Source organism: Ylistrum balloti, unplaced genomic scaffold (genome assembly GCF_031769215.1).
Source record: "Ylistrum balloti isolate Yb309-2 unplaced genomic scaffold, AGI_CSIRO_Ybal_v1 Utg370772, whole genome shotgun sequence".
NCBI classification, from domain to species: domain Eukaryota; kingdom Metazoa; phylum Mollusca; class Bivalvia; order Pectinida; family Pectinidae; genus Ylistrum; species Ylistrum balloti.
Window position 1 is genome coordinate 46,992 of NW_026782452.1, and position 12,973 is coordinate 59,964.

Consider the following 12,973-nt stretch of genomic DNA (forward strand, 5'->3'; position numbering starts at 1 on the left):
CGTAAGTCAGTTAAGCGCCAAATATATAAGACAGGGTTCATTACGGCATTCAAACATGCCAATATATTTGTGATAGATGACACGTGCACGTTAACAAAGGAAAAACACCTGACGAAGAACTCAATAATGATTGGTCCGAGACATATGACGTAACTCAATACGATCAAAGTCACTGTCCACAACGCTCTCTTGATGTACCTCGATCTGAAAGCGGAAACAAACGTAGTGTTATTGGACATGCGCATAGGCATTGTTTTGACGGGAACATTGAAACATTTCTGTGTGGTACGCAACTGAAATTCTCTTTTAGTGCGAGAAAAATGTAATCGTTTTCGTCTTCCGTCGACAGTGGTCGGTTTGTTAAAGCCTAGACGATCACATCTTTCGCCCGAAAAAGAAGCCTCTGCATTTCCCGACGTTATTGCTGCAGACGACGTTGAAGACATGTCCGTTTCATCGTTCACAAAATATGTACGGGTGAACCTGCGTCTTATTTTAATAGCGGTAACAGTGTAGAACACTAGAATCAGAACGACAAGGGGGAGATACAGCGCACTTAGCGAGGCATAGACAATCTGTTTATAGCCATTAGTATATAAACTATCTAGTCTACACTTGGCCGTTATCATCGATATTTCTTGATTTTGAGGAACAGCCAGAAATAAAACTGTCATGTAAAATATGGATACAATCCAGGTAGATACGATAAGGTAATATTTCTTGCTATTGAAGTATGTTATAGCTAGCATATTCTCGCGTATGGACCGAAATCTTTCCAGGCATATAATAAGAGTTACCATCAATGACGTGGCGAATGAGATGTGCAGCATGACGTGTTGGCAACAACAGATGCTCCGGTGGTATTTCTCAAATATGTATGGCATTATACTCAACCATATGATAGCCACGGAAAACAGTAGGTCACTGAAGCTTAGACACAACACGAAAAACACGTGTGGACGACGCCGAAGTTTGCCAATTTTCAGCACCATGACAATGATGAGGAAGTTTTCCATTAGGGCGAGAAGACCTATCGGTAGAACAATCGTTTTCATGTGACCATTTTCTGTGTCTTGTGACGTCATGTTCATTAGACTCGTGTTCATCATCTTCAAGAAGAAAAAAATGCACATAAAATGAAATATATTTATTCATGAACGAGTCATTTTTTCTATCCGAACTCATCTGAAATTTTAATTCACTAGCATCAGTGACGAATTCTACCTGGACAAGAAAAGCTGTATGGCGTTGTTGAAATCATGATTTGGCTTGACTTCGTACAATTAAAATTGATTTGATTTTTCAGCTGTCCATCGTGTTAATATCCTTTCCTGTATAACGTAAGTTATCACCTAGAGCTCTAAACAAGATTACACATGAAAATGAGCGATTTTCTGAAACTTGTTCCTATATTTGAAGCTTGACAACAGTAGTGACCACGGGCGAATACTTATCTATTTAAAACATGTTTTAGACTATGAATACTGAATATGGCCGTGGTTTGAATTGTGACATGAGTTGAATATTAACTTACTAAAGCGTTTCGTAGACTGTGATATCGGCTGGATATAATAATTTGACTTTAGTATGACGGAGGCTACGATCAGGACTAGATATAATCTGACTGAAGCGTGTGCTAGACTGTGATCTGGGTTGGATGTGATCCGACTAAAGGTTGTGTTAGACTGTAAGTAGGGTTGAACATTATCGGACAAAAGCGTGTGTTAACGTCTAATCTGGGTTGGATGTGACCTGACTAAAGGTTGTGTTAGACTGTAACTAGGGTTGAACATTATCGGACAAAAGCGTGTGTTAACGTCTGATCTGGGTTGGATGTGACCTGACTAAAGGTTGTGTTAGACTGTAAGTAGGGTTGAACATTATCGGACAAAAGCGTGTGTTAACGTCTGATCTGGGTTGGATGTGACCTGACTAAAGGTTGTGTTAGACTGTAACTAGGGTTGAATATGATCTGACTAAAACGTGTGTAAGACTCTGACGTGGGTTGAAAATGATCTGGCCACAGCGTTTGATCTGGGTGTTAGTAATCTTCGATGAAGATGAGTTAAATACAGCGTCTGTGGTTTGTTTGTCTGGTGAGGCAGCTATTACACTGCACCAGTGTACGATGTATACGATTTTACTACAAAGATCAGGACTTCAGCTTCATTAATTAATTAATGAGAATGTATTACTCTACCATAAATGCCTGAAAATGATTGATTTTTTATCGGTTTGAAACCGAATATGACGTACGTTATGATCGCCAACAACAACTCTTCAAACAGTCGTGATAAGAACATAAATGTGGGCGAGTCAATTTTCCTGGAATGTCAGACTGTTTTCACGGACCGATCCAAATGATTTCCGTGGACTAAAATAATTTCATGTCAGACATTTTTTTTTTTTGGACATGTACACATTGCTTTGGTATAATCTGATATCAGAATATACACTTGGACTGGTATAATTTGATGTCGGACTATTTCCCCGGACTGGTATAATTTGATGTCGGACTATTTCCCCGGACTTGTGTAATTTGATGTCGGACTATTTCCCCGGACTGGTATAATTTGATGTCGGACTATTTCCCCGGACTTGTGTAATTTGATGTCGGACTATTTCCCCGGACTGGTATAATTTGATGTCGGACTATTTCCCCGGACTGGTATAATTTGATGTCGGACTATTTCCCCGGACTGGTGTGATTTGATGTCGGACTATTTCCCCGGACTTGTGTAATTTAATGTCGGACTATTTCCCCGGACTGGTATAATTTGATGTCGGACTATTTCCCCGACTGGTATAATTTAATGTCGGACTATTTCCCCGGACTGGTATAATTTGATGTCGGACTATTTCCCCGGACTGGTGTAATTTGATGTCGGACTATTTCCCCGGACTTGTGTAATTTGATGTCGGACTATTTCCCCGGACTGGTGTAATTTGTTGTCAGACTATTTCCCCGGACTGGTATAATTTGATGTCGAACTATTTTCTCGGACTGGTATAACTTGTTGTCAGACTATTTCCCCGGACTGGTATAATTTGATGTCGGACTATTTCCCCGGACTGGTATAATTTGATGTCGGACTATTTCCCCGACTGGTATAATTTGATGTCGGACTATTTCCCCGACTGGTATAATTTGATGTCGGACTATTTCCCCGGACTGGTATAATTTGATGTCGGACTATTTCCCCGACTGGTATAATTTGATGTCGGACTATTTCCCCGGACTGGTATAACTTGTTGTCAGAATATTTCCCCGGACTGGTATAATTTGATGTCGGACTATTTCCCCGGACTGGTATAATTTGATGTCGGACTATTTCCCCGGACTGGTATAATTTGATGTCGGACTATTTCCCCGACTGGTATAATTTGATGTCGGACTATTTCCCCGGACTGGTATAATTTGATGTCGGACTATTTCCCCGACTGGTATAATTTGATGTCGGACTATTTCCCGGAATGGTATAATTTGATGTCGAACTATTTCCCCGGACTGGTATAATTTGTTGTGTAACTATTTCCCCGGACTGGTTTAATTTGATGTCGGACTATTTCCCCGGACTGGTATAATTTGATGTCGGACTATTTCCCCGGACTGGTATAATTTGATGTCGGACTATTTCCCGGAATGGTATAATTTGATGTCGAACTATTTCCCCGGACTGGTATAATTTGTTGTGTAACTATTTCCCCGGACTGGTCTAATTTGATGTCGGACTATTTCCCCGGACTGGTATAATTTGATGTCGGACTATTTCCCCGGAATGGTATAATTAGGTGTCGGACTATTTCCCCGGACTGGTATAATTTGATGTCGGACTATTTCCCCGGACTGGTATAATTTGATGTCGGACTATTTCCCCGGACTGGTATAATTTGATGTCGGACTATTTCCCCGGACTGGTATAATTTGATGTCGGACTATTTCCCCGGACTGGTATAATTTGATGTCGGACTATTTATAATTTGATGTCGGACTATTTCCCCGGACTGGTATAATTTGATGTCGGACTATTTCCCCGGACTGGTATAATTTGATATCAAGGTATTACACTAACTAAACAGTCCAATTATACAATGATGAAAACAATTCAATGATCAAACAATACAACCACACTATGATTTAAAAAAATACACTGACCCTACAAGAGAATCAGACAATGATAAAAAACAGTATTACAATGGCTAAACAATACAATGAAACCATGGTATAAAACAGTATTACAATGGCTAAACAATACAATGAAACCATGGTATAAAACAGTATTACACTCATCATACAATATAATGATAAAATGAAGTAAAAAGTAATACCATACCATACAACCATAGGATAATATGAAAGCATAATTACACTGACCAAACAATAAAATCCTCAAATAATAAAAAGCAAAAAATTCACTGATGATACAATACAGTTATACCATGATGTAAAACCAGTACAACACTGACCATACAATACACTTATATCAGGGACAGTATTACACTCAACATACAACACAATCATACAATGATATAAAACAGTATTACACTCAACATACAACACAATCATACAATGATATAAAACAGTATTACACTCAACATACAACACAATCATACAATGATATAAAACAGTATTACACTCAACATACAACACAATCATACAATGATATAAAACAGTATTACACTCAACATACAACACAATCATACAATGATATAAAATAGTATTACACTCAACATACAACACAATCATACAATACACTTATATCAGGGACAGTATTACACTCAACATACAACACAATCATACAACGATATAAAACAGTATTACACTCAACATACAACACAATCATACAATACACTTATATCAGGGACAGTATTACACTCAACATACAACACAATCATACAATGATATAAAACAGTATTACACTCAACATACACTGTTATTGATGGATAATTCATGACCAAAATGACAAATAATTTAGACTTACCAGGAATGTCCGCTCTCCTGTACAGACGAAGATGGAGTGAGGGTTTAGCACGCGGTGTAACATTCAGAAACTCGTCGGTCGATCATACTTGTGTTTAACTCCGCCTGTTGTTGATGTAGCGTGATGTAGCATTTATGCGATTCCAGTCATCAAATCTAATTTTTTTTTATAAGTCATTAAGGTATGGTATTTCCCTAAATAATTAACTTGGTCCATTTTACGTCTTTGCTCATTCAGAAGAACGTTTTTATGCGACACACCACTGCGACTAGCACTGTCGTAATTCCAGGAGCAACGTCTGTCCATATCGTATTGATGCTCCCCAAAGTTTTGTCCGTCCGTCCGTGTCCGGTCATAGTTAAGCAAGGATCGTGAAACTTGGTGTATACATTGGTAATACTAAGGAGATGTGTAGTGTGCGTAATAAAGGGCCACCGATCTCCCCATTACAGAGTTATTGTATTTTGTTAAAATTTCGCGTTCGGAGCATAAGCAAGGAAACTCGGTGTATCCATTGTCCATACCGATACAATGTGCATTGTACTCATTTCAGGACCCGCATCAGTTATTGCCCTGTGTCAAAATGATCTTGTCCAGGATATGGCTTTGCCTGCATTTAAGCTAGGATAATGAAACTTGGTATATTGATACAGACAATGTGCAGTGTACCAATGTTAGAACCCGCAACCTCTTAATTACAGAGTTATTTCCCTTTTTTAAAATTTTGTGCCCGGAGCAATACCTTGCATGCATTTAAGCTAAGATATTGAAACATGATGTGTATATATATTAGTCATACCAAATCAAGGTGTAGTGTAGCAAAGTCAGGGCTTAGATTGCATTAAAACCAGGATCATGAAACTTGGTGTATACATTGGTCTTACTAAGAGAATGTGCAGTATATCAAATTCAGGGCCCCTTAATTACAGAATTATGTTAAAATTTTGTTTCCATAAAGTTGTTTTAAGGGAGCCTTAACCAGATTAACTGATACTCTTGTTTCAAGTGTTTGATATATCTTATAGAGTGTATCAGATGTGTTGTTTGGACTACACATATAAATGATCAATTTTGTGTCTTTTGTAGTAAACTTGATTCGAGGAATGTACACCAATCCGAAATATATTAAAATGTGAGGAAAATGAAGGGGATATCTGTGAACCATTTAACTAGGTTAGTTTCTCTATACGACAAGAGGCCTAGTGGGCCTGCAATTCTTAACCTTATAAGAATTTTAAAAAGTTTACCTCGTGATGTTGAAAGTTTAACAAGTTTATGCAGTTGAAACTTGGAAGCCATCATTTCAGGTTATCTAAGGTTCTCTGGTTATTCAGGATAAGTTGTTATAAATGTTTTAACCATTTGACCAGAGTGACGTTGAACGCGGGTCGACAAGCTCATTCATTGATACTGTGATGATTTTGTAAATTGACAGTCAGCATAGAATTAAGATGGGGTTGATGGCAAACGTGAAATCATGAACATTGACTTCACTAGGTAGTACAGTATAATGGTTTCAATTGTAATGTTATGGTCCAGGAATTATTTGAAGTTTTCAGAGGGAAGACTGGATGTAGTACAAGGCCAATCCTATTAACAAATATTTACAATGCATCTGTTTATCATAAGGTGAAGAATCTTGAAAGTGGGTCAAGGTCATTCATTTGAACAAACTTTGTAGCCCTTCATTCCAGCAGGACTTTCGGTTACTGAGAAGTCGTTTGAAGTGAAGGTTGACACCGGACGGACGACAGACGGACGGACTGATTGATATTGATTGATATTACAGAGCCAAAGCTTTAAGATGCTACAGCTCTATTTCTGTACTAGGTCCTTTATTATTCATCTTATATATCCTTGACATACCTATGGTGGCTTGGAACGGACATCACAAAAAATATGTATTGCGTGGTAACGAAATAGTATTGCGTGGGAACAAAATACTATTGCGTGGTAACGAAATATTATTTGCGTGGGAATGAAATATTACTGAGAGGGAACGAAATATTATTGCGTTCGAAAGATAAAAAATATTCCATACAAAACAAGATACATGTAGCTATATTTAGTAATTTTTAATCATTTCCTATATCTGACCCTGCCAACAGTTCTTCTTCGGACTTTAGTCTCTGAACATTCACAACATAATGAAATTCCAACAGTCGTTCTCTACTGAATTACCGTTTGTGATTCATAACATCGTCCTTCTTTGTCTCTACAATCTGACTATGGAACCAGTTACACAACGAAATCCGACAAAGTATATCATAGTCATCCTTTTAGATTTGTCTTTGTAACTATAGAGATTCACAAATTCCTTTCTAATATCGAATTGATGACAGAAAATACATTTCTCGTGTCAGGTTAAGAGACAGGTCTAGCGCTCTGAATCAAGATTTCCATTTTGCGAATTTAATTGATTATAGAAATTGTCAGTGTGGACATCCTATTGAAGATCCTTTTCATTTAGTTTATGTAAATAGAATTGAATTGGTGTAAAATTGATATAAAATCTACATTATCTCCTTTTTTCTTTTTTTCTTTCTATCCTATCATCTCATCTTTTCCTCCTTTTGACAAAATGATTTAAACTTACATTTGTACGTCTACGAATTACATATTTTCATGTTTATAGTATAAATATGTGTCACGTGCAGTGTATTAATGATTTGTAATTCTATCTATGGAGAAGAGTTCACAAGTTGCTAGAGTTTGTCTGTGATCCATTTATCTGCTACTGATAATAAGATATGTTTAAATCATGTATATAGTTATCATGATGACAAACATTTAAATTTTATCGTGAGCTTGCATAATGATTTCATCCCGTTAGACCTGCGCTTTGTAATATTTTGAAATCTTGAGTTGTTTGAACAAGAAAAATGGAATAATTTGCAAGTCCACCCAACGATATATTAAAGTTACAATTAGATTTTGATTCTAGTCCAATATCCACCGATTTACTCTTCGGAGTTCCACATATTTTTTTTCTCTCTTCTGTCGTAATATAACGAATTATGAGTAATGTCTATATTTACAAGAACTCTTAATTGTCCTGGCTATAACGGAAATGTGATACACGTTATACCAGACGGATCAGCGAGGACGCAGAGAAAGACAACATTGGGATGGGATGGGGATAGTCGTTTGATAAAGTTTATTGAATAGTGAATATATCCATCAACAATGGTGATTGCCGCCTGAGTCTCTCTTTCCCTCATATGTCAAACTATATATATATATATATATATATATATATATATATATATATATATAGTTGTTTGTATCCCGTCGCAGTAGTTCCTCCTCACACTTGAATATAATGAAGATACATAAATCACAGAGTGTTCGACAAGCAGGTTGTTCAAAACTCGAGGTCTACATAATTAGTTTTCTCCTGTACAGTTCGTTTAAGCACATACATTCAAAATAGAATTAAAAATTAAAATTGCATTTACAATCATGAAATAGACAATAACAAACTTATTCATCTTCGGGAAACTTGATAACTCAGATCTGGATATATATAGGCTTTAAAAGCCTGCGTCCAGAATTATTATTATTATTAATAATAAAACAACGGAATTCAATAATCCGGACTTAGATCCGGCTCCCCTTTTAGAATCAACATTGTTTTATCCAATCAAAACCGATCATATGATCATGTGATTTTTATCCAATCAAAAGAGTGCATTGTCCATTGTTCGCTCACGTGAGTTTTCCCGGCGGTAGCTACGAAAGGACGACATTTGTAGCAGCTGTCAGGACATTTTTCCTGCAAGATTGAATCGAAAAAATGGAAGTTTCAGACATTAAGAAGGCATTGCGTACACACAGAATGGAAAGTAAGTTTATAACCGATACGCAGATTGATAAAACTTCTCTTGGAAACCTCGTGGTTTGTAAATTTTCGGAATTACACATGTTACATCGAGTTGGTGCTTTACTTTAGGGGGCTTGTAACTTGACTAAGTAATAACTTATAAAGTAAGTATCTTTAAATATAAGAAAACATTTGTGTTTCAACGGCATTCAACCATGTATACATTATCATTTTGTTTAGGTATCAAAAGTAAGATCGACTTCGCAGACATAAGCAGTTATGACATTGTCCCAACTCCACCAAAGGAGCCAAAACCAGAAGCAAACAGACTTCACCGACGTCACGGAATCCGTGCACAGAAATCATATCAGGCAAAATATACTACCCCACCAGAATGCGAGACACAGAAGTATGGAACAGAACCTGGTGCTGGAAATGGTTCAGGTGATTTTTGTAGAACCAGAAACACAGATTTGCCCTGGTATTGTCCAAGTACAAGTCCAAGAGACACATTTTACGGGAAAGGAGAAACGAACATTCATAAAAAGGACATTTGCAACGGTAAATACTTTGCGTTTGTTTGATTTTTGTTGTTTTGCTTCTTTTTTTTAAATATATTTTTTTAAAAATCATTTTTAAGTAAAATGAGTCCGTGTTCACATTCAGTACTGAAACTTATTCCCATTTCAATAATTTTTGTTCCAACAGAAATCGCTAGCTTTTACTTGAGTTCCTACAAAAGACACTTAAACTTATTTTTTTTCTTCAGATCTCAAATCAACATCTGCTGGTCTGCAGACAAACTTATCTGTGAAAGAAGTATTGAATAACAAGTAAGTGTTTTGTTAAATAAGTTATATTTACCAGGCGAAATGAATCGGTACGTGTACATTGTGTGCCGTGATGTCTTTACTGTAAAATATGTATTTTAATACGAGATAGTCTTAATCATGCTGACATTTTATCAGTTTTTTTTTAAACAGATTAGTCTGGAATCAATTGCTAATGTGCAGTTCTTTCATACTCAGTCCTATAAGGTACCCAGTCCCTGGGCCCAGAGACCAGTTGGTGCCAAGTCCTTTCCCCATCAACAAGAACAAACTGGCTCCTGTGGTGGACCCCAAGAAAAATCCTAAATCTAAAACTGCTCATGCGATTCCACGTCCAGCCATCGCTGTACACATGCCCTTTGACAAACAAAGTAAGTCTTGATCATTTCACCAATTTAATCTGTATCTTTTCTAGTTGATTATTTTCTAACTATCATTTGTTTATTCATTTTTTCTTATTAATATTTCATTTATTCACTTAAAAAAAAAAAGCTTCTTGTAAGTTTTTCGATTGGAATAAAGTGCCAAAATATCTTGACAGGAATTGAGACTTATTTCAACCACCTTAACATCAGTTTCTTTGTTTTCTTTCATATTTGTTTTGCTTCTTCTTTTTTTTCACTCAGTTTTTTGTTTGTTTTTCTTAAAGGAGAGAATGATACTTTCACTGGTCAGCAGATCACAACACCCATGCCTGAAGCAACAATTAACACAAAGTATGTAGATAGTTGGCAGAACAGAAATCTCCAATATTTACTGATTTGTCTTAACTAACGACAAAAGTTTGAAAATATCAATGCCATCTAAACATTTATGGATAAGATAGGAACTCATTCAAGGCTTAACTCTAAAACTTCTGATCCATTTTCAGTCCTATAAGGTACCCAGTCCCTGGGCCCAGAGACCAGTTGGTGCCAAGTCCTTTCCCGATCAACAAGAACAAACTGGCCCCTGTGGTGGACCCTAAGAAAAATGCTAAACCAAAAACTGCTCGTGCTGGTCCATGCCCGGTCAAAGCTGTGCACTTGCCAGTGTACCGTGACAGTAAGTTGTATAATACTTTCATTGCCAGGCATAGGGACTAGAGATACTTGTATATTGTAAAGTTTTCTTTACTTACAAATATGTGAAGGTAGCAACATAGGGACAAGAGAACTTACTACACGTGTATTTGAATGTTGCAGTCCACAAAACGTCAAAAAATGTTATAAATAAATCGTTACAATTTCTCATGTCACTGTGGGTATCAATACTGCCCCGAGTTTCATCTTATCCCAACACCAGATGTTAGACAATTTAGAGAAGATATTATTTAGTGTTGGAACCAGAAGAAACGCATCCCTCAATCCAGACACCATCACTTAACTTGCATTCGGAACCGAAAAAGCAGATAAACAATTTGAATATCAATTCTTTATAGACAAGTTGAATATCCATTGCTTATTGCCAAGTTGAATATCCATTGCTTATTGACAAGTTGAATATCCATTGCTTATTGCCAAGTTGAATATCCATTGCTTATTGCCAAGTTGAATATACATTGCTTATTGACAAGTTGAATGTACATTGCTTATTGACAAGTTGAATATCCATTGCTTATTGCCAAGTTGAATATCCATTGCTTATTGCCAAGTTGAATATCCATTCTTTTAAGACATTATTCTGTGACTTTTCAATTCTACGTAAAATGTTTTGACTAATGAGTACTTTAGCTAAACTAAATAAACTTTTATTTCAGACACGGAGTCCAGTTGTATACTGACACAAATGTTTGGTGACAGGTGAGTGTCTTCTTAACAAAGGAAGTGGCACTGGGTCATTTAAATGTCTTATGTGACATAAAGAAATAAAATATGGTGCTGGAAGATGATAAGAATAGAATATCAAAATTGGCCACCATATGTAAAGTAAATATTTTTGTAAAAAAAAGTGACGTAACCCATTACGTCACGTGATCTCGATTTGGCAAAATCTGATAATTATAAATGAATTTTCAGTGGTTTATGATTATAAGGTTTTATAAGTGACATTAATTCTTTATTACAGAGACACTGATTTAACTGACAGTGTTATCCCAGTGACAAAACAAAGGCGACCCAGCAGATACCCGGGTTCCCGGGAACAACTGCTGCCCAACCCCTTCTCAATTAACAAGGCATGTCTACCACCCATCGTCAAACGCGGAAGAGTTGTCGCCCCTATGTGTGGCTAGAGACAGCTCATACAGATATACGGACTTTCGCCCATACTCAAAGATGCTTCTGCAGATAATCAATTGGGAATTATATACATGTAGTATAAAGACACTTGTCGAAATCATGATTCTAAAAGTAGTGCTTGAAATATTTTGTATTTGAATGCCATTGAAACCATGTTTTAATTGATGTGATAGATGTGAATAAATCATAAGAAATCAGAGATGTTCAGTTGTTCATTCTGATTAAAAATGTATTGAGATAATCAAACACAAAGCTATCACGAAACGAAACAGCTGTTATCTTTGATAAATGTACATTTCAAATCTGATGGTTGTACATATCATATGTTTCAAAGTATAGAAAGTGGAGCAGGAGAATGCAGTATTAGGAATAACTGTACAAAATGTTTTTTTATGACAATGTTAAATAAAACTAGAAATTGTTACCAATTTTGCGGGCTTTTCACTTCTTTGGCGACAAGTTGACCGGAAGTTGACATTTATCCTGGTAACAATATATGAGAAAGATTCCTTGTTTGTTAGTCTCTACAACATATCCAAAGATGAACTTGTTATCTTGAAACGTTAAGGAGATATAACTACATAATAACGAAGAAATACACTTCAAACATATTTGACCCCTGTGATCTTGAATGTCGGTCAAGGTTATTCATATTTGCAAGCCTTATAATGTAACATCTGATGATCAATATATCCCCAATATTAGTTCTCTATACCTTGTGAAACTTGACAAGAAGATTGTTGAACACTGGTACCCTATTTTGTATATTTGAACTTTGACCCCTTTCGGAAACCGGAAGTTGTCATTTTGGGGGAAGTTTTTCTTATGACAATCACTACGAAGTCTCCACAGAAGGTTTATAATTAATTTTCATCAGTGTATGCCTTCTAGAAATTGAGAAACTGTCATTTAACGATTTTTAGTTAATTGATCCCTGTGACCTTGAAATTGGGTCAAGGTCATTTATATTATCAAACTTTGTTGCCAGTTACATATGCTTCTTATATGTGAAATATCAAGCATCTAGGCCTTCCAGAACTTGAGTAAAAGTTTTTCAAAGATTGGTACCCTAATTAGCTCTCTCCAAATTTGTGCCCTACCGAAAACCGGGAGTTGAAC

General features: G+C 36.4%; 1 protein-coding gene across 1 annotated transcript; it reads left to right on the forward strand.

Moving 5' to 3' along the window:
- The first annotated feature begins 8,778 nt into the window (after window positions 1–8,778).
- LOC132558226 (uncharacterized) lies at window positions 8,779–11,847 on the forward strand. The gene is made up of 8 exons (XM_060222767.1): window positions 8,779–8,827; window positions 9,046–9,366; window positions 9,575–9,638; window positions 9,834–10,006; window positions 10,285–10,351; window positions 10,507–10,679; window positions 11,374–11,416; window positions 11,682–11,847. The coding sequence occupies exons 1-8, from the start codon at window positions 8,779–8,781 to the stop codon at window positions 11,845–11,847; spliced, it is 1,056 nt and encodes a 351-aa protein (XP_060078750.1).
- Window positions 11,848–12,973: the final 1,126 nt, after the last annotated feature.